Source organism: Drosophila mojavensis, unplaced genomic scaffold (genome assembly GCF_018153725.1).
Source record: "Drosophila mojavensis isolate 15081-1352.22 unplaced genomic scaffold, ASM1815372v1 contig_136, whole genome shotgun sequence".
Lineage (NCBI taxonomy): Eukaryota > Metazoa > Arthropoda > Insecta > Diptera > Drosophilidae > Drosophila > Drosophila mojavensis.
Genome location: NW_025318667.1, coordinates 7367365 through 7392845, shown reverse-complemented (window position 1 = coordinate 7392845; position 25481 = coordinate 7367365). Strand labels below are relative to the sequence as shown.

The 25481-nt window shown below is 40.7% G+C and overlaps 2 protein-coding genes across 3 annotated transcripts; both read left to right on the top strand.

Annotated features, from left to right (window-relative positions):
- The first annotated feature begins 1071 nt into the window (after window positions 1-1071).
- LOC6586136 (transcription factor SPT20 homolog) lies at window positions 1072-22146 on the top strand. 2 transcript variants are annotated; one of them, XM_032733068.2, is made up of 4 exons: window positions 1072-1193; window positions 16430-16507; window positions 16592-20032; window positions 22081-22146. In XM_032733068.2, the coding sequence occupies exon 3, from the start codon at window positions 16729-16731 to the stop codon at window positions 20029-20031; it is 3303 nt and encodes a 1100-aa protein (XP_032588959.1). In that variant the 5' UTR covers window positions 1072-1193; window positions 16430-16507; window positions 16592-16728; the 3' UTR covers window position 20032; window positions 22081-22146. The 2 variants fall into 2 exon arrangements, with proteins under 2 accessions (XP_032588959.1, XP_002011759.1); XM_002011723.4 differs by having other exon boundaries at window positions 1072-1379.
- Window positions 22127-23835, top strand: LOC6586135. The gene is made up of 3 exons (XM_044007739.1): window positions 22127-22163; window positions 22308-22407; window positions 22482-23835. The coding sequence occupies exons 1-3, from the start codon at window positions 22127-22129 to the stop codon at window positions 23833-23835; spliced, it is 1491 nt and encodes a 496-aa protein (XP_043863674.1).
- The last annotated feature ends 1646 nt before the right edge of the window (window positions 23836-25481 follow it).

Below are 25481 nucleotides of genomic sequence, written 5' to 3'. Positions count from 1 at the left end.
GCGGCCGCAGCTGATGATGAGAACCGAGCCAAAGCTCAAACCCAAACTGAAAGCCAAAGCCAAAGCCAGAGACGAATTGGAATCGATGTCCAGCGATGCTGACCACCACGACTCCACAAAATGCAACTCGAATTTCGCATGTGTGGAAAGAGAGAGGTAGAGCTGACAGAGGCGGAGAGAGTAATGCGGCTAGGCGGTACCAAATTTATAACTTAGATCATAAGTGAACCTCTCAACGCGCGCATAGAGCAACAGCGCCTCGAGCATAATAAGTGCATTCGCCTGCAGCTGAAGCGTTTCAGGCAAATTATAGTCCACACAGGCGATCAAAGATTGTTTTCGCCTAAGCAAACGTTTAGATAGGCTAGATAGACATATACATAAAGTTGTCATAAGAAATGATAGTTTTAAATGACATTCAACATATAAAGTTATGATATATGATATATGTATCTATCAAACGCTTGCCGCTCAATAAATGAATTTCCGTGGCCCTCTTTGCGATTCTCATAAACTCAAGCAGACGCTTTCTTTTATTATACGAACTATTTTGTTGGACTCCTCCTCCTTGCCATCTTCAATTTGAGCTAGAAATCGAATTCGCCATAATATAGCAGTAGTTGCATGTATTAATGTTTCTAAATATTTATATTTCTTACGGTTAATTGCAAATAACAGAACATATACGCTTTATAAATCAGATCTATTATATATATAACTTATAATTCACGCCATTCAAATAGCCTATTCTTCCACCTTAATTGTATACTACAACCATTTGACAGCTTTCAAGCTCTTCACCACACCGCATACACACACCTTTGCTGGCGTCATCTACTGCCGCGCTTACGCAACTACTACTTAGTCAATGCATACAGCGCACATGCTTAAAAGCACCGCATTAGCATAGACACACACCACAGTGCTCGCACTGAACGCAACTAGATACTCATACAACGACGAACATCGCACGAACTTAACGAATCGAGCGAACACTGAACGAAAACTGAAAGAAATCTGAACGAAATGTACCCGCTGTTAGTTAACAGGCAAATTGTCAGATTCAAAATACATGCGACTTTCGTGGTGAGCGGACGTGTTTTTTTTTATTATTGTTGGTTTTGTTGCTTCTGCCCAAGTACTCGACGTTTGAGTACACCGCTTAGTGCGCGTCGTAGATTGTGTTTATTGTTGTGAGTACTGCAAGCTGTTGTTGTTGTTGTCGTTTTGGTAATTGCCTGCCATACAAACACACACACACACATACACGCAGCTAAGTCAGTCATGAATTGGAATCGGTGCGCGCGGTCGTGTGTGTGACGGTTTGTTGTATCTGCAACTGCATCTGTATTGTTGTACCAACGTATATTTTCGTTACGGTAATATTCGTACATATTGTACTTTTTTCTATCATATTTTTTTACTGTTGTTGTTGTAGTCATGAAATGTTATTAGAAATTGACGACAAGACACGCCAAATTAATAACACAGCCCAGACGTGATATGTGTATGTGTGTGTGTGACTGTGTGCTATTGTATCTATGTGCACATGTGTGTGTGTGTAGTGTGTAGTGTAGCTGTATCTGCAGCCGTGCATCCGCAGCAGCGGCTGTGCTTAAGCAAGAGTTTTGAACGAGACCAAGTTGGATGATTCTTATTGGATTGTTGTGGTTGTTGTTGGTGCCGCTGCCGCTGCTGTTGTTGTTGTTGTTGTTGTTGTTGCTGCTGTTGCTGTTGCGTTGCCGGTGAATGAACCCAACCGAAAAAAAAACGCACAACAAACGTACGCGACGTACGTTTATGTACGTGTGTGTGTGTGTGTGTATGCGAGTGTGTGAGACCACAAAATGGTGGTAGAAGGTAGAAGAGCATTAAACATTTCTCGAAATATTAACCCAACTGTGCACAACGGCATAAAGCCTCAAACAACAACAGCAACAATAACAACAACGAAAGGGAAGTAAGAAAAAGTCAAACGAGCAAAAGCGTCCGCCGTTTTGTTTAATGTCTTTTTCACAGTTGCTTTTTGTTGTTTAACAGCAACAATAACAATAACAATAACAATAGCAACAAAAACAATGGCAACAGCAGCAAACAATTATCATTTACATTCTATCTCTCCAATTAGAACTTACACACACACGCACGCACACATGCATACTTGTTATCTTATCAGCTATAATCTTTTGCAATCTGTTGGCAGCATTTGCGCGCAACACACAAAAAAATACACATCAAAACAGCTGCCTTTGAAATTGACTGACTAACTAAAGCTGTCCATGTACACCAATACATATACATAACATGCATGTATATAACACTTCTGTTATATACACGTATGTAGATTTACATAGCTGCATGCTACATGCATTACTCAGAGCTTTTTTTTATATTTTTTTGTTTTTCGTCTGCGTGTGCCATATCCGATAGCCGATACCGGTTTAAGGTCTTAAGGATTCGCAACTCGATTCGCAGAAAGCGGGGTGCGCCAAAAGGTGCTCTGCCTCTCTCTCTCTCTCTCACTCTGCCGCTCGCGCTGCCTCTGCCAGCAGCTTGTCTTCGTCTTCTGCTTCGGCTTCTTCTGCTGCTTGTGCTCACTCAGTGCTGCTCGAGTCAAAGCTAAGTGTATGCAAAAAAAAAGGCTAAACAATTGTTGGTGCAATCAAACAAACGAAAGTGACTTTATTTACTTAAGAAATTGACATCATTCTACAAATATAAATAAATATATACGATAACCAAATAAGTAAGATATCGGTTATATTATATTAATGATTAATTATGCAGTGCAGCCAATGTCAGTAAATTTAAAGCTACTTTTAGCAGTTAGTACTGCAGAAAAGTAGCTAAACTAAAATATACTAAACAACATATACTTCTATAGGAGATGAAGTAAAGAAGAAGCTAGTGATTGTGTGTAAACATTTCATCATCGTAAATTTTTTTTTTTTAAATAAAGCTAAAATAATGAGTTCTGCAAAAAGCCAAATTTGCCACTTAACAAAAAGGGCTTTTAAAAATCGGCTAATATAGCTCTTTAGCTTAGCCAAGCTGGCATCACTGAGCGCTTACTGGCCTGGCTCAGTGCACACGAAACAGTTAAAAGTTCAGGCTTCGAAATTAAAGTTCGCCCCGGTCACATGAGAATGCTGTGAACACAGCTGTACTGGACGAGTGCTGCGGGCGCTGCGTACTGGCTCCAAAAATGATCAAATACTACGAATCGAAAGCGCCTTATCATCACACTGTCAAGGTGAATCTGCTATACATACATATGTACATATGTAATCTAAGTGGTTCACACTTCTTGATATCTGTATGTATGTGAATATAGATATGCCGTATACAACAAATTATGATTTATGGGCAAAGCAAAGGCAATTGCCAACCTTCGCTATAGCAATCATATGCTATATATATGTGTATGTGTGTCTGTATGTATGTATATAGGGGTATGTCTGTATGTTTGTGCTTAAATTTACTGTAGACTTCAGTTACATAGAAGTGTGCACATAAATTTGACTAAAAAACGCTAAATTGCCGGCAAAAGTCACACACAGCGTTTTCTTTATACTTTATATACATATATATATATACATACATATATATAACTTTGTACCTCTTTTTTTAGCTGCTTCTTCTTTCTTTTCTTTATTTTGTCCATTGTTCAGTTTTTTGTTACTTCTGAAAACCTTGCATAACTACAAAGGTACACAGTGGGTAAAAATGAAATAAAAAATCATAATTATAATATGTGCGCGGCATGGGGTGGGGGGAGAGAGAGAGAGAGCACACAAAAATCAAATAATAACCCAGCCGTGTGAGCTTTCGTCTGTGTGTGTGCGTGTGTGTGCATGTACTTGTGTAATCAGCATGAAACTATGTTGTGTGTGTGTGTGTGTAGTTCATATGAATTTGGTGTATGGGCGGCTGCTGTAATCGTTCGTAATCATTTAAGCCGGCACCCATAGGCAGCTACAGACCCACATACATATACATACTATGTAGATGTACGTACATATGTAGGCATATACTATAATATATATATTATATATAATATGAGTGATATACAAAACGCTGTGTGCGAGCATCTGTATAATCGTAATTGCCAGCGATATCTGGCTACCTTCTATGCATATATAAATATATACATACATACAAGCACACACACAGACGCATACATATACACACATCTATGCGATACCTAAAAGCCAGACAGAGCACAGCCATATAAATGAGGTAGGGGTAGGGATAGGGGCTATGGCTAGGGAGGCGGTGTTGGGGGGCAGACACTTCACAAAGCTGGGTTAGTAGTTCACCTGTTGATTGCATTGCTGCTCGCGACCGCACAGTGAGTGAAATTTGATACATACACACACACACACACACATACACATACACGCATACACATTCACTGAAACTCACTGAATTATCAATTTAACGGCTCTTTTGCAACTGCAATTGCACAAGTAGTGCACTAACAGCAAGCGGGAGGAAGAGAGGCAGAGGGGTGGGGGGATTAGGTCGGCAGGAAGGGCGACAGACAGAGCGAAACAACTTAACTTTAACCTGAGCTAAGAGTTGGCTCTGACGTCATGGACACAGTGGAGTAAAACAAAGATAGCGAGAGCTAGATAATATATACATATATATTAAAAGACTCTATATCATATAATGTGTATACCATTAAACTTCCTATATTAAGAGTACATTTCCATTATTGAAATATCCTATATAAGTCCCTATGATAGAGTAGTTTAATAGAGCTAATAAATCTACTAAATGTCCGGTATATATATATATATATATGTATATAGTTCCAGTGTTGATCGATGATTACTCTGACAGCTATATGATATAGTGTTTCGATTCAACCAATTTCGATCTGTAAAATAATTAAGCCCTATTGTATTTCATAAGCATCGCTTACAAACTCACAGACTAACAGACGCCTATTGGTATTGATCTTGACATATGTACTATATACTATATATGAGTAGACATTAAGTAATTTAATATCTATATCTAATAGACCTACACATATGGTCACATATGTATATCTATCTCCAGTCTTACATACAGTGGGCACACGATGACGTGACCAACTTGCTGCTAGCTAATCACTGATATGTCTCCATGTATGGTGCGGCCGTTAAATCAATCAATATCTCATCACTCGACAGTCCACTAAAAAGTTGCCACTAAAAATTGAAGACGTTCGAGCCATTCTAACTTTTTGATGGGCCTGTGACATTGTCACGAATCTCTCAAAGTCACAATTAATGCGAAACACATTTTGAGTTTTAAAGCCAGGCACAGTGGGTAAAAAGTTACAGTAAAACGAGCTGATAGATAAAATCTGTATCAAATCAAAGAAATGTATGCGTAACACCCATACCCAGAGCTCCATGTACTACTCAAACATATATAATGCCCGGGCCAGCTGGCCCGTCACATAACTGAACTATCAGCTATATGCCGCATTCCACACGTTTCTTGCAAGTCGAATCCAAATTACGTAGGTTTCATATTCAATGCTCTCAGCTATATCTTTGTTATTTTATACTCTATATAGAGTTTTTCCCAAAATGTTACCCAATTTCTAATTCCGCTCATGAATTTTTGCGGTACATAGTTCTATCTATATGCAAATTGAGATAGACGTAGATGGTCCAGTAATTTCTCAATTGAACTTAATTAAAAGTGCATGGCAGGCACTGCAATTGTCTACGTATTTCTTGAGAAAATCTATTTCCATATATGGTCTATATGCGGATAGGCTAAAATAGCTGGATAAAGTCTATTTATAGTGTATAGTTTCTATTCAAAGAGGCTCAGATATTTGGACAAAGTCATTCATATAACCAGTATTCGGATAAGGTCTATCTATAGTTCAATCTACTCTCGGATATGCTCCAGATATTTAGATAAAGTCTGTCCATACCGCAACTAATATTCACATAAGCTAAGATAGTTCAATGAAGCTTATCTATAATACAACCTGATATTCCGATAAATTCCATGCAATAGTCTACATTCAGAAAGTTTCGGACATTGTGATAAAGTCCGTCATTTAGATAAGTAAATATATGTGTATAAAGTCTATCTATACTAATGTTCACATTTAGTTAAGTTAAGCTATTTCGACATTCAGATAAGTTAAGATATGTGGATAACATCTATCAATACTAATGTCTACATTTAGAGAAGATAAAAGAGTCTATTCATACTGTGTCTATTCAGATAAGTTCCGACGTTTATATTTATTAGATAAGTCCAGTTGCCCTCTGGGTATGCCCCTTTCCTTATTACACTAGGCACTTCATTGAGCTCTCGTATATCTGCAGCTAATTCCGTATATAATAATCAATTTTTCCGCTATTTGTACGATTTGTAATGTGAGAGCTCGTAAACAATAGAGAGAATTGAATGCGCATTCGCAATATCATTCTAGAGGCATGCATAAATTCATGAGGTCTGTTTGTCTGGCTTTTGGTTTCGCAATTTTGGTCTCAATTTTCTTTCAGCGAGTCGGGGCTAATCGAATTACCTTAAACAATATCGAAGACGGTTTCATTCATAACTGCAATTCAACCAAACAGTCTTCACTGTGCCCAGCGAGTGCGAAGCTAGTGCAATGGCGTTTTAGTGGGTCAATCTGGGAGGGGGACGATGGGGGTATGAGGCATTAGAATGGCGTCATCTTTTAACAATTAATCGATGCCAAGAATTAAGTAATCGCAATTGACTTAAATTTACTGCAATTGCCATGAGGTATATGTGTATCTCCATATACATACATATATATATATATATATATATATATATATATATATGCGTATTTGTATGCTTATAAGTCGGCTAGAATGTTGGATAGTAAGGTCAATAGATGACGTATGCACAATGCGCAATTAAAGATTCATTCGACTCACTGCACAGATTGAGCAGCGGGGACGCCCAGAGCCATAGACATGTGCATATCATTATAATTACAAAACAGCAACAAATCCAGGGCACGACTAGAAGATACCCTGTAAATTGAGTAATTCTAATTGATTTAAGAGATGAGCTTAAGATTTTATTGTAAGTAGAAATAGAATTTAAGTATATTAAAGTGCAATAATATCAAATGCATGGCACGACTAAAAGATACCCTCTAATTGGAGTATCTCTAGGTGCTTATAGAGATATGGAAAAACTTTTGCGATTTCTGAAAGCGCAATAGGCTTCAATTAGATGCTGAAGATGAAATCGTTGATCGTTAACAACTAGAATATACCCTGTAAATTATGTTTAACTGCTTTATTTCAAGGGTAGGTTTAAAAATATACTTTAGATATGATATAGAATCAAAGATTACGATAAATAAGGAATGAAACGAAATGAAATGGCTAGATACGACTAGAAGATACGCTGTAAATTGAATTTGAAAATAATTAGAATGATAGAACTAAATGGGGTATCCCCATAGTGTGGCATATCTAGTCAATTGAATTCAGAAAATATCTTGGGCATTTCTCGGGCATGCTCGTAAATAAAAAAAAACCAAACACTTGAGCCGGCTGGGCGCTTTAAGTAGCGCTGAGTACTAGGCGAACGGAGATCAAACAGAAAAAAAAATAGAAAGAAAAAAAAAACAGAAAAAACACGCAAGCAGACGGGAACTGCGAGAGACCAAGATACTTGGACAGTCAAAGATACATTCGGCCAGTCCGGGAGATACAAAGATACAGATACTGAGATACTTGAAAGTGTTGCGCAATTTATTGTGCGTGCGTACCAGATCTATGCATACATACATATACACATATATACACATATATAGTATATAGAGAGTTGATAAAGTACGCACTGTGCGTAGCACACACGTATTCACGAAGTTTTTGCCTGACTTCGAAATTGAGTTTCACATCGAATTGGAATGCCCGTTGCCATTCCAATTGGAACACAAGTCACGAGGGCTCAGCACAGCCAAGCGGAGCAGCGGTTCTAATCAGAGCCGCACAGAGTAGATACTAAAAGAATTGTACAAGTGTTTTTTGCTTTTTATATATATATTTTTTTTTCGAATTGGTTTTTGCCTTCCCCGCCACTCCACTTACTTCTAAGTAACTCTTGGCCTTGCCGTAAAGCCAACTGAGTTTATGGGATCAGCGCGTCGAGTAACTAACGTTTAAATATTTTGAGGAAACGAAAACCAGTTTTCTAAATGCGCTTCGTGCTTGACTCTGAAGTTCACTTGAGCAATTTCTTAAAAGGCAGCAAAGCACAGACAAAAAATAATATACAAAATAAAAGAAGAAGACTGCTGCGATCGGCTATTAGATACATTACTAATTATACCCTGTAAAATGAGCACAAGAAGAGGAAAAAGAGAAATGCGGCCAGTAAACGAAATCACAATCATAATTAGCCGGGAGAGTTTACTTTTTTACTTGAGCATAAATGCAACACTGATTATACCCTGTAGAAGGGAGGAAGAGGAAGTAACTGGGCGGCTAGGTCACTGTGCAAAAGTAATCACAATTTGACCTGATAGAGATCAGGTAGATAGATGTAAGATGTGTTTTATTTGCCTTTGCAATAGATGCAGCACTCATAATACCCTGTAAAATGAGTACAAGCAAGAAGAAATGCGGTTAACTCACTCAGCTGTGTAAAATAAATCATATGGGCAATTAAGCTTGGATATTTCGTCTCTATAATATTTATATCACTTATTATACCCTGTAAAGTAAATCAATAGGCGGCTAGCTCATTGATATGGAAGTAATCATAAATGGAAATCACAATTAATTTCTATAATAGCTATAGCATTTGTCTTTCCAATCGATACAACTCTAAGTATACCCTGTAAAGTGACTGTCTAATGGCAATCCATGATCACAATCATATTTATGAGGCAAAATCCTCCTTCTTAACAGCTAGTGTGCAGTATCCGCCTTTAGGGTTTTAAAGCAAAAAGCTTAGAGTAAGAATAGTTGCTGATTATCAATAAAAAAAAACTTATCGATAGCTTTTGACATTGTTTCTCATGGATTGTCTACTCGTCATATACTACACCTTGCTGTTTATATATTTAAATTATTTTCTATATACTCAGGGTATGTACTAGTCGATCAGTATTTGCCTTTGCCTTTGGCGCTTAGCACATACAAAGCTGCAATATCATGTATCGTCTAACCCAAACGGGATTTACCTCTTTCGATAAGCAACAACAACAACAATAGCGAATAACGAATAATCTCATGAAAACATAATTATTGATTGGAAACGTAGCTTCGCCCTCTCTCTCTCTCTCTCTCTCTCTCTCTCTCTCTCGCACTCTCGCTCTATGTCTACATATGGGTTTTATGGCCAGCTCAATGCCCCGACAAGGTTTCCCGCGCACACATTTTGCAAGCTTTATGCAAGCCATATGAAATTTTGCCAGCTCAACTGTAGATAGGAATCGATGCCTATCTAACTGTATTGGATTGAAGCAATTGCATAGAGTTCTTAGGAAGTATATGCAACTAAATGAGCTATAGGGCTTATATGGGGCTCTTGAGGTTTGGATGAGCTCTATTATCTACATAGATAGAAGTATGTGGGGTTGAGGAGCTACATAGGGCATAAGGGCTTAATGGATAGGAAGAGCAATACAGGGTAGAATAAATGAAAACTTAATGGCCGACATATATAGACTATATAGGATCTATCATTGGCTTTCGAGGTTGAATGCACCTTCTGCAGATTAAATATAGACAAGAACTGTCTCCATAAGCTAAGGAGACTCCAAGGGCGGTATAGACTCTAGACTATTTGGCCTACACGGACGATACAATCTCAATGGGAAAACGGAGTGGTATGTGTCCTATAGGCTATAAGCACTTTACAGTTTGTAGAAGCTAAGTGAACTGTGTGATCTATATGGACTACGCGGATATACAGGATGTATGAATTGTAGCGAATCTAGGACTACACAGAGTATATAAGCTTAGGGAACTGTCAGATCATACAGACCGTATAGAGCTTGTTCCGACCACACAGATGGTATTACCTAGACAGACTAACGGAAATGTTGCAGCTATGTAGAGCATACAGGCCGTAAAGATTAGATAAGCATGAGAGGCTATTGGTTGGTAGTTGAGAGTTTCTCAGGCTATATAGCTTGTATAAGGCCGTAAGGATTCTAGGAACTATAAGTGCTAGACGGCCTACAAATACTATATTAGCTTAATGGGAACTCAACCTATAAGCTTTATGGGCAATTCGAACCACATAGGCTGTACATACTGTATGGCCTACACGTACTGTATGGCCACGGGGTGTACGGCCTGTGGGGGGGAAGGGGGCATGTGTTTGCCTTTATTGAGGTCGATTGTTCATTTATCGTCAATGTCAGTCATCAGTTGGGCTGGCTTGGCGCGTGTTTTGTTGTCTTTACACATTCCCTTGCGTGTGTGTTTCGGTTTCTTCTTCTTTCGTTTTGTTTTATTTTGTTTACATGGAGTCGAAGGGATGGGGAGGGACGTTTATATTACAAATGAAGAAGAGCCAAGTGCAGCCAGCCAGTAAGCCGGACGAGATCTGGGCGACTCCAATGAGAAACGAAAAGAACGAACACAATGTAATTTAGGTGTTTCTCAATACAAACAGCTGGAGTTTTGCCATTTGCAGGCAACGATAAACACGCAATTAGCGTTAGATATACATATGTTTGGACCAACACCCAGACAAAGATATGTATGTATATATTATATGGCAGAAGCTGCAGTCGAATCGATAAAGCTTGTCTAGACTTCCCACAGTTGCTTTTGTCTATCTTTAGTTTCCTTTTTTGGCAGGACTTTTGCTGCAGTTTGATGGCCAGCGTCTGGCTAAGATATGTATCTAAGCATAATCCATATAACTGTGCAAGAGTGTGTGCATCTGTGTGTGTGTGTGTGTGCGTATCTTATCTGCAAGTTGTCGCATAAATCTTTTTGGACCGCAGCCCATTGACTTTATGGCGCCGCGTCTCAATCTATAAATCATTCCCGATTGTCGTCTGCCTAAACAGATAAAAGACTCTGGCTGAGAGCCCTGAAAAAAATGAAGAACTCAACTGTAAAAAAAATTGAAGTTTACATAAACCAAATATCATTAGACGTAATTATTGCCTAATGAAATGTTAAATGTTTGAAAATATTTGATTTCAACATAGTTGATAATATTATTTGGGACTCAGAACAAACGCCCTATAGGAGAGATTGTATTGCATATAGTTAAGTTATAGCTCAGTTTGACTTTGTCGGGCGACTTCTTATTGCTTCTCATTGCTCCCCCAGTCTCAGTTATTGGAATTGTATTTATTTTGTGGACACAAAGAAACGATTTACTTGACTTATTCGTTGGCCTTCGAAAAAAAAGAATTCTTTATCTTTACAAAGAATCGATAGCTGCTTGCAACTCATGTTTGTTTATATAATATATGTCTATACATATATGAATACAAGATAAAGAACACTTAAAACTTGCTCACAGTGCATTGGCGAGAGAGAGAGAGAGAGAGAAAGAGATAGTGGGGGATATTCTGTAAAGCTTACAAATCATTTGAAATCCTTGATATTTTGATTTATGAGAATTGCAGGGAAAGGTTCATATTCTGTTTGTTTTATGTAGCCTGTCCTATAGTCTAAGAGATAGGATTGCTTTTAACATTGACTTAAATATAAAAAACATATTAAACATGTTTACACATGTTACACCAGTTCTATAATAGAGAGAGAGAGAGAGAGGAAGAGAATGCAAAAGAAAGAAATCAAAAATCCTCCTCTGTAAATCAGTGAAAAGCCGTGTACCTTACTTGAGCTATGAGAATTTCAGAGAAATGAGTACATTTTATTCTACATTTGCTTCTTTCATATTACGAATTAGTCAGAAAAGGCTTTTATAAAGTCTTGTATATATGTATGTATGTGTAGAATACCACATAAAAGAACACTTACAACCCTTTTGCAGGGTATCAATGCCAATTAGTCAAAGCTCGACAACAATCAAATATTTAATGTGGGCAAACAAGAAATAATAATTATTTATATACACTTATTTACGATTGCACTTAACATTCTTGTGTTTTCTAAATATATCCATGTTTAATAAGCCTCCTTCAACATCCCCGAAAAACTCGTAATATTCCACATTTACAGATGTGCTCATGAAAATAGTAGCGCTGCACTACACAACAAAAATAAAGGAACATTAATTAATCAGAAATATGTTAATGTTAATATTCGTTTCGAATTGCTTTCAAAATATTGTTTTTATCACTATATTAAGTTCTCTAACGACTTAATGCCCATTCGCACTACTCTTTTAATTAGAACAGCTGTATGTGGAGCGTACCGCCAGACCTCCCATTCAATGAAATGAATAATAGCAAAAACCAAAAATTTCAAGAAAAATTTTCCAATTGCATTTCCAATCCAGAAAATACTTTTTCCATGCCTATGGTTATTTATATATATGTACAATACATATATATATATATATATATATATATATATATATATATTATTGCTAGTAGTTTCTCGGGGGATGTTAGTTAATAGACGTCGAGCAGGGGTGGATGGCACACACATGTATGGGGTATATGGTAAGGGTGGTGAATGCTGAATGTTGACCCCACAACAAATGCTCGAACACATTTCTCCATTTCAGCGAAATATGCGACAAAGGGTGGCATTCCCTTCTATGTGATTTCACTAAGTTTTCTTTTGACTTCTTTACTGGATATATATATTTACGCATGAAGTCTCTTAGAGTTGGGCTGAAGGTTAGAAATATATATGTATGTCTGGGGCGAACACCTGTCCCTGTTTGTTTTTATTGCTTTTGGGGTTTGTGTACATTAAACAGAGAACATGTACAACTTGTAGAAAAATTTATTGACTTATTTCCTTAAAGTTGGTCTATCCATCTAATTGTATACCCCACTCAATATTACAGTATATCCTGGGCATATTTAGCTGCTTTTCTTAATTTATGTATGAAAATACAAATTGTAAGCAGAAAATAAGAAAATTGATAACAAATATTGACCTTTCTCTGCAATTCTCATAAGTATGATTTACATCTGCTATGATTATCTTACAATTCTTGAGTCTCCATATCTGTACCTCTCATTCTCTAAGTGTCTATCGTTTTCTCTGTGTATCCCCTGATATTTCTCTCTCTCTCTCTCTCTCTCTCTCTCTCTCTCTCTCTTCTTACTCTCTCTGTGTTTGACTCTCACACTCTTTCTGTCTTCCATATTTCTTACTATTATTCATGCGGTATTCTCCGGTAGTCTTCTGTTTCCCTTTGAATCTCTTCTCATCCATCTGTCCTTTGCTTGCCTCTTTATACTTTCTCTCTCTCTCTCTCTCTCTCTCTCTCTCTATCGCCTGTGTCTGATTCTTACCGTCTTTTTAACATATTCATCCCCATTCCTATTCCCTATTCTCCCTCTGTCTGTCAATCTAGATCTGGATCTAGATCTGTCCAGCAATCTAACTCTCTTTCTCTCTCTCCCTCTCTCTTTCTCTCTTTGTCTATATTTTTTGTGTCTCTTTATTTCAGTCTCTAATTTCCTGTCTCCCTGAGTGTCTTTTGTCCCCTCCCTCTCTTCTCCCCTTTTGACACCCTGAACCTTCCCAACTTCTCTTCAAACTCAATGTCAGCATTTTTCTAATTACCGCCCCTCTATGCAATTTTCATGAACTCAATTAGCTTCGAGATCTTAATGCCGTATAGTCCATATTGTTTGTGTGTGTGTGTGAGTGTGTTTGTATAGCAAACACTTATAGCTAAGCTCATAATTCCAGACAATTTTCGTACTCTATAGAAATGGATTAGCACAAAGGCAGCAAAATGATTTGAGTGAAGCATTCAATTTGCAATCGGCTGGCGATTTTGTGAGACATACACTAAATGCGCAGCTAGTCGTATCAAGGTGCACTAGATATTTACAAAGAGAGAGAGAGAGAGAGAGAGAGGGGGGGCCCCCTCTAGAAGTCGGTCAGATTTGCATGCAAATTGGATGCAAGGCAAATTCTTATTTTTATTTTTTTTTTTTAATGCCTCAAGCCGGTTAACAGCTGCATGCAATGCAATGGACAAACCCCTGTACCACCCGCTGTAACCGACCAGCTGCATGTGTGTGTGTGTATGTATGTGTGTGCGTTTGTGTCAACCCCAAGGCAAGGCACGGGGCAATCTTCGTGTTAAACAATTGTCAACTCTGGCGTTAAATATGGGTGAAAAATATTGATTACATTGGTAAACGCAGGCGCAAGCAAAGCCATATATATATATATATATATACATATAGATCTATATATGTGTGGGTATACATAGCTATTACATACATATGTAGATCGAAATTCTGCATATGTTTAACCATATGCGCATTTCATTACCGCACAAAAGGTACGCGCAAAAGATTAGCTATCAAGTGACCCAAATGCAAACACACACACACACACACACATACATAACCAATATCTACATATCTATAGCCATATCTATAGCTATATCTACATACACTCAATTCAGCTCACTTACGTCTATGAGCCGGAAGAAATAATAATTATTTAGAAATTGCTTTGCTTTGGCTTTGGCTTTTGTTGTTTTTGTTATTTTCTGCTATTTTATTTATGCACATTTTTCACAATTCTTTGGCCATGCCCTAATGAACAATAATAAATGATTTGAACAAATTTGTGGCAAAAAAAAAAAAAAAAAAAGATATAGCAACAGTTGGCAGCAGAAATAGAAAAAAAGCAAGAGTTGAGGCAGAGAATGAAATGCCCAACTCGGATATACCCTCACTAAGTTTAATGCGACTTTTTGAGACTCCATGGAAGTGTATGGGATGGCAATGGGAGCACTCTATATAATTATTCATATGTATATGAATATCATGTTGAACTAACTGACACTAATCTAACTAACTGATACTAAACTAAATGTTGCACAAAAAACTAGATAGATAAACTCAATATCAATATCCAAATGAATAACATTATATGTTGAGCTTTATATTCATTTCAAATTGTTTTTAAAGTATTTATTCAGTTCGTTTATCACTAAGTTTAGTAAACACTGAAATTAGTAGTAATTTAATTTATCTAAGCCTGGCGATGTTAGTCTGAGACACAAGGTTGATAATACCATATAAAAGAAGCTCTACTTATACAAAAAAAAAAAAAAAATAATGTCCAACATCTAGTACAACTGAGCACTATTGTTATTTTAGGTATATATACATACTTGCATATGCTTATACATGCCTAAGTATATATACATACATATATGTACATGTGTTTTCATAGAAACTCTAGTTTCCCAGCTATAAGGCTTGGAACTGCACTGAAACAAAAGTTTTATAAAGATTTTAATTGACTTGTGGTAAATGCACGGAAAAGTTGTTGATGCTAATTTTAAAGGTATAGAGGTATAAAGGTATATATACTATATATACAACTATACTTAATCTACATACATTTAAAATTGCATATCTGTAGCTCCTATAGCTGTACATATATTTATTTATATACAATATAGTCTTGATCAGGCTAAACGACTGTTCGTGTCGTGTCTTGTTAGCCTTGTTTAACTGACCGTTTGTTACGTCTGTTTAAGCGCGATCTAAACAAATTTTATATACGTTTATATATATATTTTTTTATTTACATATATATATCTACACATATATAGTATTATTTACGCTTGTATATATACATACATACATATATACAGTCTTAATGTCTGTTTGCAAAATCAATTACAAGCGGAATTCCCGTTCGCAATAGATTACATAGAGGGCCAAACGTTTGTTTCCCCAGATATTGTTCTACTTTCGCATTTTACCTGAGACAAGAAAGTTCTGCCCTTGACTGTCATATGCCAAAAACCCGAGCACAGATGTCACGTAAAATTACAATTTTACAAGAGATGTAAGAAAAGTCTCAAATGGGCCTAGGCAGAATAACAAATTTCATTTCGAATAGAGCTCAGCATAAGGCTATAGCTATAAAGAACATTTATCAACTGAATTATTATAGTCAGTTTAGGAATAATATTGAGACTATTATCTATTATTCTGATCAAGATTCTCTGATTACTAGGGGATTACCTTAAAGGGGATAAATATAAATTGTTGAATATACACCAAATTTTTATATTTTGTTTTTGAACACACCCCGTATATTCATATATAAGGGGTATATAGCTATAAACTTTCTGGACGAATCGGTTAAAACCGTATTTTCTACAGGTCTTTAAAGTAGGGCTTGTCAAATATACAAGATTTTTCAATAATTATTTAAAAATGAAAAATTAAAATAATGTAATATATAATAGTTTTAAATAGTTCACAAAGTACTAAACTCTTTCTTTCTCTTTCTCTGCTCTCAATTTACAGATAGAAGAAATTCCGTATAGCTAGAAGCGTTATGAAAACGCCTAGCGATTGATACAGCCAAGGGAATATAAATTGCAAGTAAGCAAAGATATGATATAGTAAAGCCCATCTCTCGATGTCTATCTCTCTCACTCTCATTGATACAATGTAAATCTGTTTCAGAATTTCTTGCTTGCTGGGACTTTGGCAACAATCTCAATGGTGGGCGGATATACACGAGTGACTTCCAACTATCTTCCACTCCAAATCCCTTCGTACTCCCCAGCCCTGTCCCCCCTCGACGAGCGCTACGGCCTAAGATGTCTGACACAGTTGCCAGCGAGCGTAACGCCCCGGCAAATGGAACTTTAAGCGATACGATTGAGTCTGTTGAGGATGCCCAGCTGTTGCTTGATTCGAAATCGAATTCGAAATCGAAGGTATTCAGCGATTATATAGTCCAGGAGGAGCCATTGAAGATTGTGGAGCCGAGCGATAAGCTGGAGAAGAGTGTGCAGGAGAAGGAGAAGGTGAAGAAGTGCGTCACATTCAATCCGAATGATGAGAAGATACGCAAGTTTACCACGGGCGATCCCATTGTCGATCAGCAGAATCCCTTCAAGAATGGCCTCATAGATAGCAGTGGCAAGAAGAAGACGCCGCCGCCGGTGCCCACCAAACGATCCACGTTGAGTGTGAGGAAGACGGTGACGCAACAGTTGCGTGAACGTGAACGCGAAAAGGAGAAGGAACGCGAGAAGCTCAAGGAGCGCGAGCTCGAGGAGAAGTCCCTGAAGGACAAGGAGCGCGAACAGCTCAAGAACGAGGCGAACAATCGCAAGAAGGCTGAACTCGTGGGCGACGATTTCATCACCACCGAGGAGGTACTTAAGCAATCGAAGTATGTGAAGACCTATATCAAGAATCCGGATGCATATTTTGTCTATGATCCCACGGTGCTGGCGCGTCTAAAATTCGAGGAACTGCGCGAGATATCCGGCAAGCCGCCCAAGCGTAAACAGGTCTGGACGAACGGGCAGCAGGCGGCGCATCGGCTCAGGGAGGCAAAGACGCCGGCAACGAAGCTAGCGAAGCAGCAGGAGGCTAACGGTAAACCGAAAACGGCCACGTTCAAGAAGTGCTCCAAGCCCAACTATCCGGAATTGGCCAATCTGAAAATCCGCACGGGCACCGACACCAACGGCGTGTACTTCAATCCCGCCGAGGTGACCAAGAATGCCAAGAAGTTCGACGAGCGCGTGAAGAAGCTACAAATCAGTTCCGACGACGATCTGGACGAGATCGACGGTCCGTTGACCAAGAGCGAGTCCAGCGACGAACTAAATCCACCGAGTGCCGAGGACGCTCCAGCCACGATGACAACGAATGGAAATGGGAATGAAAATGGGAATGGACACCCTCTGGGCACCTTCACCAACACCATTAGCTCTGAGGAGTTCCATGCGTATCTGGAGCGCAAGGGCCTGGCGCTGATGCCCAAGCGGGAGATCAACAGTCCCACGCCCACGACGACGCCCAAGTCGACGCCGGCAGCGACGCCGACGGTGACCCCAACGCGTGCTACGGCCGAGGAGCGACGGCAGCAGGTGGCCGAATCCTTGGCAGCATTGCGCAAGAGCAATACCAAAAAGCTGTCCGTGCTGCAGCGCCTCTCCAATAGTCTCTTTGCCACGCGCCGCAAGACCACGCCCAAGGCCGTGCTGCCGGCGCCGCGCAGCGTCTACGGCGACGCTGCGGAGCCGAAGCAACTGAAGACGCCGGCAGAGATGCGACGCATCCTGCTCGAGAACCAGCCGAATGGTCAGTTGAGGCAGGAGCTGAGGCAGCCTCAGCCACAGCCACGCTCCAAGCCCACGCTGGAGGCCAGACTAGAGCCGGTGCCGTTCCAGCGCAGCACCGTCGAGCGTCAGAGTCTAATTCCGCGCCGCGTCTCGCCGCCGGAGAACAATTTGAATCGCTTCACGCGCTCCGCCTCCATGGACCGCAATCAGATCAAGCTGCACGGCCAGCGCACCCTGAGCCGGCTGGAGAGCGTGGGCCAGCGCCGATCCGTGGCCTCCAACGAGGAGCGCAGCAGCAACAGCCACAGCCACAGCCACAGCAATAGCAATGGCAATGCCAGCAGCAACAGTTGCAGCTATCCCATAGCCACATCGACGCCGGTGCGCAAGGCTCTGGAGACGCAGTCGAGCAATCAGAATGAATGGGAGCAGCTGAGGGCGATCAAGGAGGTAACCGATAGACAGCTCTACAGCAAGGTCATGCAGCAGCAGCAGCAGCAGCAGCAACAGTTGCAGCAGCAGCAACAGCAGTTGCAGCGCCAACGCCAACGCCAGAGCGAGGAGAATATTTATGAGCATCTGCAGTCGCAGCAGCTGGCGGCGCCGGCGGCATTTGTGCGCGGCTCCGTCCAACGCAACACCTATGCTGGCGTCAGTGGACGCAATCGCCAAATGCTTCAACAGCAGCAGCAACAGCAACAAAAGCAGCAGCAACAACAGCAGCAGCAGCAACAGTTGCCCGCGCGCTGCCAGAGCGTGCTGGATGAGCTGATTAGTCCGCCGGAGCGGGGCATGCGGCGTGGCTACGAGAGCGAGAACGAGAACGAGACGCCAGTGGTGCTGCGACGCAAGGAGTCCAATGCCGGGCGACGCATCGGCGGCCTGTTGACGCGCGACGAGATCCTGGAGAAGGTGAAGGAATTCTGTCGCAAGTCCATCAATCGCACGCCGGCGCCGGCGGCCAAAATGCAGCCCATCTATGAGCGTCACAATGGCCAGCAACAGCATCCGGCGGACATTTCGCCCGTGTCGTATGCCTCCGTGGAGACGCAGAAGCGTCCCGCCTCCCAGCTGAGTCTGGCCCGGCCCCAAGTGCCGCTGCGTGTCCAGAGTCTGCCGCGCTCCAGCTACGCCGCCGCCGCCTCGCCCATCTATGCGCACGTGAACAAGCGCAACAGCCTCCTGTCCAACGAGTCCGAGCAGTACGTGTCCAATCAGCAGCTGCTGCAGCGCCAATCGCTGGTCACGCTGACGCCCACGGAGTACGTGCTCATCCAGACGGAGGATGGACTGCAGGCGGCCAAGCTGATCACTGACTATCAGCACAATAGCAGCTTGTATATGCAGCCGCAGTATATACGGGCGAGTCCACAGGGCTACGTGCGCATCGAGGAGCTGGCAATGGCACAGCAGCAACAACAACAGTTGCAGCAACAACAACAGTTGCAGCAACAACAACAGTTGCAGCAACAACAACAACAACAACAGCATGGCCGTGCCACGCCTCTAATCCTAGATCGTGCCGCACAGCAGACAAGCCAAATCTATTGGACGCCGCAGCATCAGCGGCTGCAGCAGACGCATCAAGCGAATCAAGCGAATCAGCTGACGCTACAGAAGACCCCGCGCATGTATCCAGTGCCGGCGCCCAGGCTGCACATGCCGCAGGGCTATGTCCTGGCGAATGGCCAGGCATATGCAACAGTTATGCCGGCGCCAAGAAACCAGACAAACAGGCAGCAGTCGGCCAGGAATGCGTCCAATTGGGACTGCAGCTCAGAGGCGGGCGAGATACGGCGCATACTAGATAAATCGTTGTAGGGTAAGTTAACCAATACCAAAATTGCATTAAATCGCTTAAGAATAGCATAAACAGCAAATATGTGGGCAAATTTAAAAATTGCGCCTTAAACAAAGTTTACGTGTGCCCGTATCTGCGAACACACAGAAAATGGCTTAAAAAATACCCAACACCACAGTATCGAACAGTGTTATCGATATATCGCCGTGTAGCGCAGAAAACATCTGCTTGATTGTGTATTGTATCTATGTGCGTGTAGTCCAAACACAAAGGTTGACGCGTTAGGTAGGAAATTGCGACGTACGTGCATAGCAGCGGCCATCTGCAGACAGAGTTATTATCTACATTTCTGAGTTAACAACAATTGTCAGAAGATTCAAGGTCCTTCACTTATCAGCCGACAGCTTGATAAATCTGAATATTGAGACAACTAAACGACGCAAGCACAAAAGTGATTTTATAAATGTGAACGCGTTCACACACATACACAGCCACTGTGTTTACATATATATGCATTGTTTTTAAACGAAATTGGTGAGTATGGGTTCAAAACAAACCGTGTTATCTATGTGTGCGTGTGTGTGTGTGTGTGAGTGCATGTGTCAGTGCATCCACGTTTAGTACGTGCATTTGCACAACAAATGCAGAAATTTGCGTAATAACAACACACACACACACACATGCAGAGAGAGTGCTGTTAGAATTTGTTGTTAATTCTAAAAGAAAAAAAAATAACACCAAATCGAATTGCTAAAATTTTAACTTAAACTGTCAAACACATTCGAGACCTTTCATGCAAAAGCACAATAAATACAATTCCCAGGTAAAGATAGATATATACGCATACACACGTACGTATGTATGTGCACCGACATACAAATCTATATAGTCCGAGGCCCGGACAAAACAACAGCAGTAAATTCGCGCACACACACATGCACACGTACCTGCAAGTGCCAACAGTGCATACATACATATGCAAATAAATACATACATACATGCATGCATGAATGCATTAGCATGAGCAACAGTGCAGCTCAATTCCTTGAGCAAAATACGCGCGATTTTAAAGGAATATATATATATATATATATATATATATAGAAATATATATATATGTATGCATGTTAAACTTAGAATAAAAATAGGCAATTTATAAAAAGTAAGTGTCTATTAAAATAGGGCATTAACTAGTTATTCTATGCAATTTACCTATAAAAGAGCGTTCTTAGCTCATAATTAATAAATAAAATAAAATAAATAATTTTTAAAAAGCGAACTAACTCTAAAAGGGCATATTTTACACAAAACAGACAGCAACATATTTAGCTATAAAACAGCGTATTTTAAAGCCATTTAAAAGGTATTTAACTAACCACATTTACGCTCTAAGACAGCCCGCCTAACAAAAAATAAATAGAATTGTCTATAAAACAGCCGCATTTAAGACTCAACAGTCAATCATCAAACAATTATATATATATATATATATATAATAGTAATGAAAAACAGATTCAGCATTAAAACACATTTTAAGCTGAAAACAGCACACTATAAAAATTAAAATACAAATACATATATAAAACAGTCAAATCAAAAACTAGTAGGTAACTTAGCTTTTGTAAGAACCGTCAGTAGAGAAGTAGGCTTTTGTAGGAACAGTCAGTTAGAGCTGTAGAATCGTTCGCTTAACAACACTGTTCAGCATCAGTCCAAAAATAGAAATTGTCGACAAAAATATGTGAAAAATATATTACAAAAAAAGAAAAAAAAAAATAGTATTCACGCTAAGATTGCAATTCATTTAACAAATATTCGCATAAAGAATAATAAATTATTTGCAAATATTTGTTTGATAAATAAACAAAGCCAAAAGACGTTAAAGTAATTTGCGCAAGACACAGCGAAATTTAGCTATAAACTCACAGGTTTGCCAGCACTGTTGAGCAGAGGCCGTGGCTAGTGACGCCACTGGCCATTGGCCATTGGCTAGCTATAATTCTCGAGCGCCACGAAGGTCAATACGAAAATATCTTTGACTTATTCTGTTTCTTGTATGCATTTTTCAGACAAAGAGGCCAACAGCCCAGACCGACCAGACAACGACGACGCAGCATGGATGAGGAGCAGAGCAAGAGCAGCAGCAGCAGCAGTAGCAGCAGCATTATCATGGACGATCAGAGCAACAGCAGCAGCGGCAGCAGCGACAGCAATAAAAGCAACAGCAACATAACCAAAGCACCGGAGCAGACGCTACCCATTAGTACATCGTCATCGTGGACGATCTTACCACCAGATAGAGTCGAGGTACTTGAGCCAAGCAGCAGCAGCGAGGAGTTGGGACAGCAAGCAAAGCCAGCGGAAGAGGCAAAGGAGGACGAGCAAAGCAATGCAGAGTAAGTGCAAGGGGAGAGAGCCAGAGAGATACAATAAATAAATATATATCTATATATATTCTTTACACCTATAGAAGCACGCTCGTCGAGGATGCAGACACCCAGGCCGAGGACGTCTCCGATGGCATCTCGATAATCAGTGACTGCGAGAGCACTGGACGCATTTCGCCGCATCCCTTTCTGCGCGAGCATCTCAACGAGCTGAGCTTCAAGTTCGATGCGGGCCATGAAGTGCCGCTGCTGGGCAATATGCCAGATCTGAATGCTGCCCAGGAGATGCGTGAACGACGTCGCCGTGACCCACGCCCAGCCCTGCAGCTGAATAATGCACCGCAGCCAGCAGCACAGCCAGCAGCACCGTCGACAGCTGTGCAACGTCGCTATCGTATGCCGCCGCTGATGCATAACGGATTGACCGCCATCTTCTATGTGGGCGCCACTTTGGCCGTGCTGGCACTTATTGGCCGACTGCGTAATCCCGAGTGGAAGGTGTTCAGCAGCAATGAGGCCATTCCGGATCTGGATCAGCGGCTGCTCGATCTGGAGCTGCAGAATAATCTGATGCGCGCCGAGATTGATATCATGTCCAAGCAGCTGCTATATCTTAGCTCCATAGCTGGACAGGGTCACGGTCCGGGCCAGGGTCAGGGACAGGGACAGGGAAAGGGTCATGGACACGGTCAGGCCCAGGCTCAGCCGCGCAAGCCGAAAACATTCAAGGCCTGGTCCGGCAACGGCGACTCTGTGGATCCTGTGGTCATTACCAAGGCGGACCTGAAGCGCCCGTACAAGTGCCCCGATGGCAACTATGTGGAAATCGCCGCCATGTGCATGGAAGCAAAACCGCATGCCGAATCTCTAGCCGATGAGATTGGTGATGCGGTGAACGATGTGCTGCGGCAATCTCAAGCTTTTCACGACTTTGAAAAGGTCACCGAGCTGCTAGGCACACTCGCTGGCGAGGACGAAACGCCCACATCCACACCCACGCCCGCACCGAATGTCGGTGCCAGCGATCCATCCAAAGCTTTCCATGTGCATGGCGACAAAATGCGAGCACCGCCCCTCGAGACCAACAAGCAACGCTATCCCAATACAGATGCATCGAAGGAACGCTACAAGACCAAATACAACAACAACGCAAAGTGGCAGGACTCCAAGGAGCAGAAGTATGATTCCAAGGAGCACAAGTACAACTCGAAGGAACGCCGCTATCGCAAGCATCTGGGCAACTCCAAGGAGCAGCAGCACGGCAGGAAGCAGCGCCATGATGATGACGATGACAGCGCCAGCGGCGAGTGGCACGAGCGCATGATGCAACATCGTGAGCACGCACGCCAGCGTCACGAGAAGAAGCGCAACAACAATTGGTTCATCGAGCGCGGCGGCGGTCGGGAGCAGATCCGCTCCAGCGAGACGCGACGTTAAGGCAAGGCGGAGGAGTCATGGGCAGATGGGGGCAAGGGCATAGGGCGAGGGCAGTCTAAAAAGTTGACAATTTTTGGCTAGTGTGTCAAGTTTTCAGGACTGCCCTCTTAGAGTGGGTATACGACAGGGTATGGGGGGGTCTGTTCTGATTGTTCGCATATTATGAACCCAAACCTATAAGTTTAAGTAATTGGATTTTTGTCTAGTTGTTGGTACTATTACGACGTTATATAGAATATCTCGATCTACAGACATCAAATGTACTATGTGCTTATATATATATATGTATATGTATATTGTATGTATGTATGTATTTGTCTCTTATCCTATGACAAACCATAAATGCGCTATTTGATGTAAGAACCTTAAATATAAAGAATAATAACGAGACGAAACAGAAGCAGAGAAATAAATGAAATATATATTATGATATACTAGATCGATTCTAAGGTAAACCTAATTTAATTCCACATTGAATGTAATTGGGCTCTTCCTTTATCAATCAACACAATTTTTTTTTTCGGCTTAAAATAAAATATACATATTTGTGATATATACACCTACACACTACTACTATGATAATTGTGTATGTTTTTTTTTTTTTTATTATTATTATTATATATACATATTTTTTTTTGTCTTAGGTTATAATATTAAATTATTGTACCATACTAGATATTCCTTGGAAGCCAATTCATATAAATATTTTTGTATGCATGTAATTCCTTATACAGAATATATATACATATATATTATATATAAATGGATCTACATATATGTGTGTTTGTGTATGTATGTACCTTTCTGACGATGATAAATAAATAAACCTATCCAAAGCACACGAAACGAAGTTAAACTTCAATCTTATTATGTAAAATGTGAAAATCTATTTATATGTATATGCATAGAAGGGGCAGGACTATGTGACACACATACAAATGTATATAAATATATTTATACATATACATATATATAGAGTAGCATAAGCGTTTGTCCTTTTCAGGACATTTTTGTATGTCAACTATATGTATGTAGTATGTATATACGTGTGTGTGTGTGTGTGTGTGCGTGCGTGTTATGTATGCACTTTCTTTTCTGTGAGAAAGTTCCCTAGGTACAAAACGTTCGTTGTGTTGGGGTTGTCCTACGCTTACAGTTCTATTTTTTTACTACGTCCCTAAGCTTTCAACATACACATATACAGAGCGTTATGCATGCAGGCGTGTGTATGTATGTGTGTGTGTGTGTGTGTGTGTGCGTATACAACAAAAGCACACAATATTATGATGATAAAACAAATTTAGCCATCGTAGCTGTCAGGAAAAAGCACAATAACTGAGAGAGAGCGAGCGAGAGAGAAGAGAGTGTGTGAGCACGAGAACAGCTTAGAGCACTGCAAACGTTCGTGTGGCTAGTTCGTTAAAGGCACGAACATCGTGTGCACATCGTTAGAAATGCAATTGTGCCAGTGTTTGCCTGTGTGTATGTGTGTGCTGGGAGTGCGTAGCATGAGTGTGTGGGTGGGTGTTGTACAAGCGCGTATTTGTTTGTTGCTGGCTGACTGAGTTTCGCGTTCGCGCGTCAATTCAGTTTCATTTCAGTTACTACAACGATTTCAAGACCTACGGACGTTCTACACGGCGTTG

Bases quoted from the DNA above. Each gene is read 5' to 3' on its own strand.
- LOC6586136 (XM_032733068.2), top strand. From the start codon at position 16,729: ATGTCTGACACAGTTGCCAGCGAGCGTAACGCCCCGGCAAATGGAACT.
- LOC6586135 (XM_044007739.1), top strand. From the start codon at position 22,127: ATGGATGAGGAGCAGAGCAAGAGCAGCAGCAGCAGCA. The intron at 22,164-22,307 runs GTAGCAGCAGCA...TCTTACCACCAG, and splicing joins CAAGAGCAGCAGCAGCAGCA to ATAGAGTCGAGGTACTTGAG. The intron at 22,408-22,481 runs GTAAGTGCAAGG...TTACACCTATAG, and splicing joins GACGAGCAAAGCAATGCAGA to AAGCACGCTCGTCGAGGATG.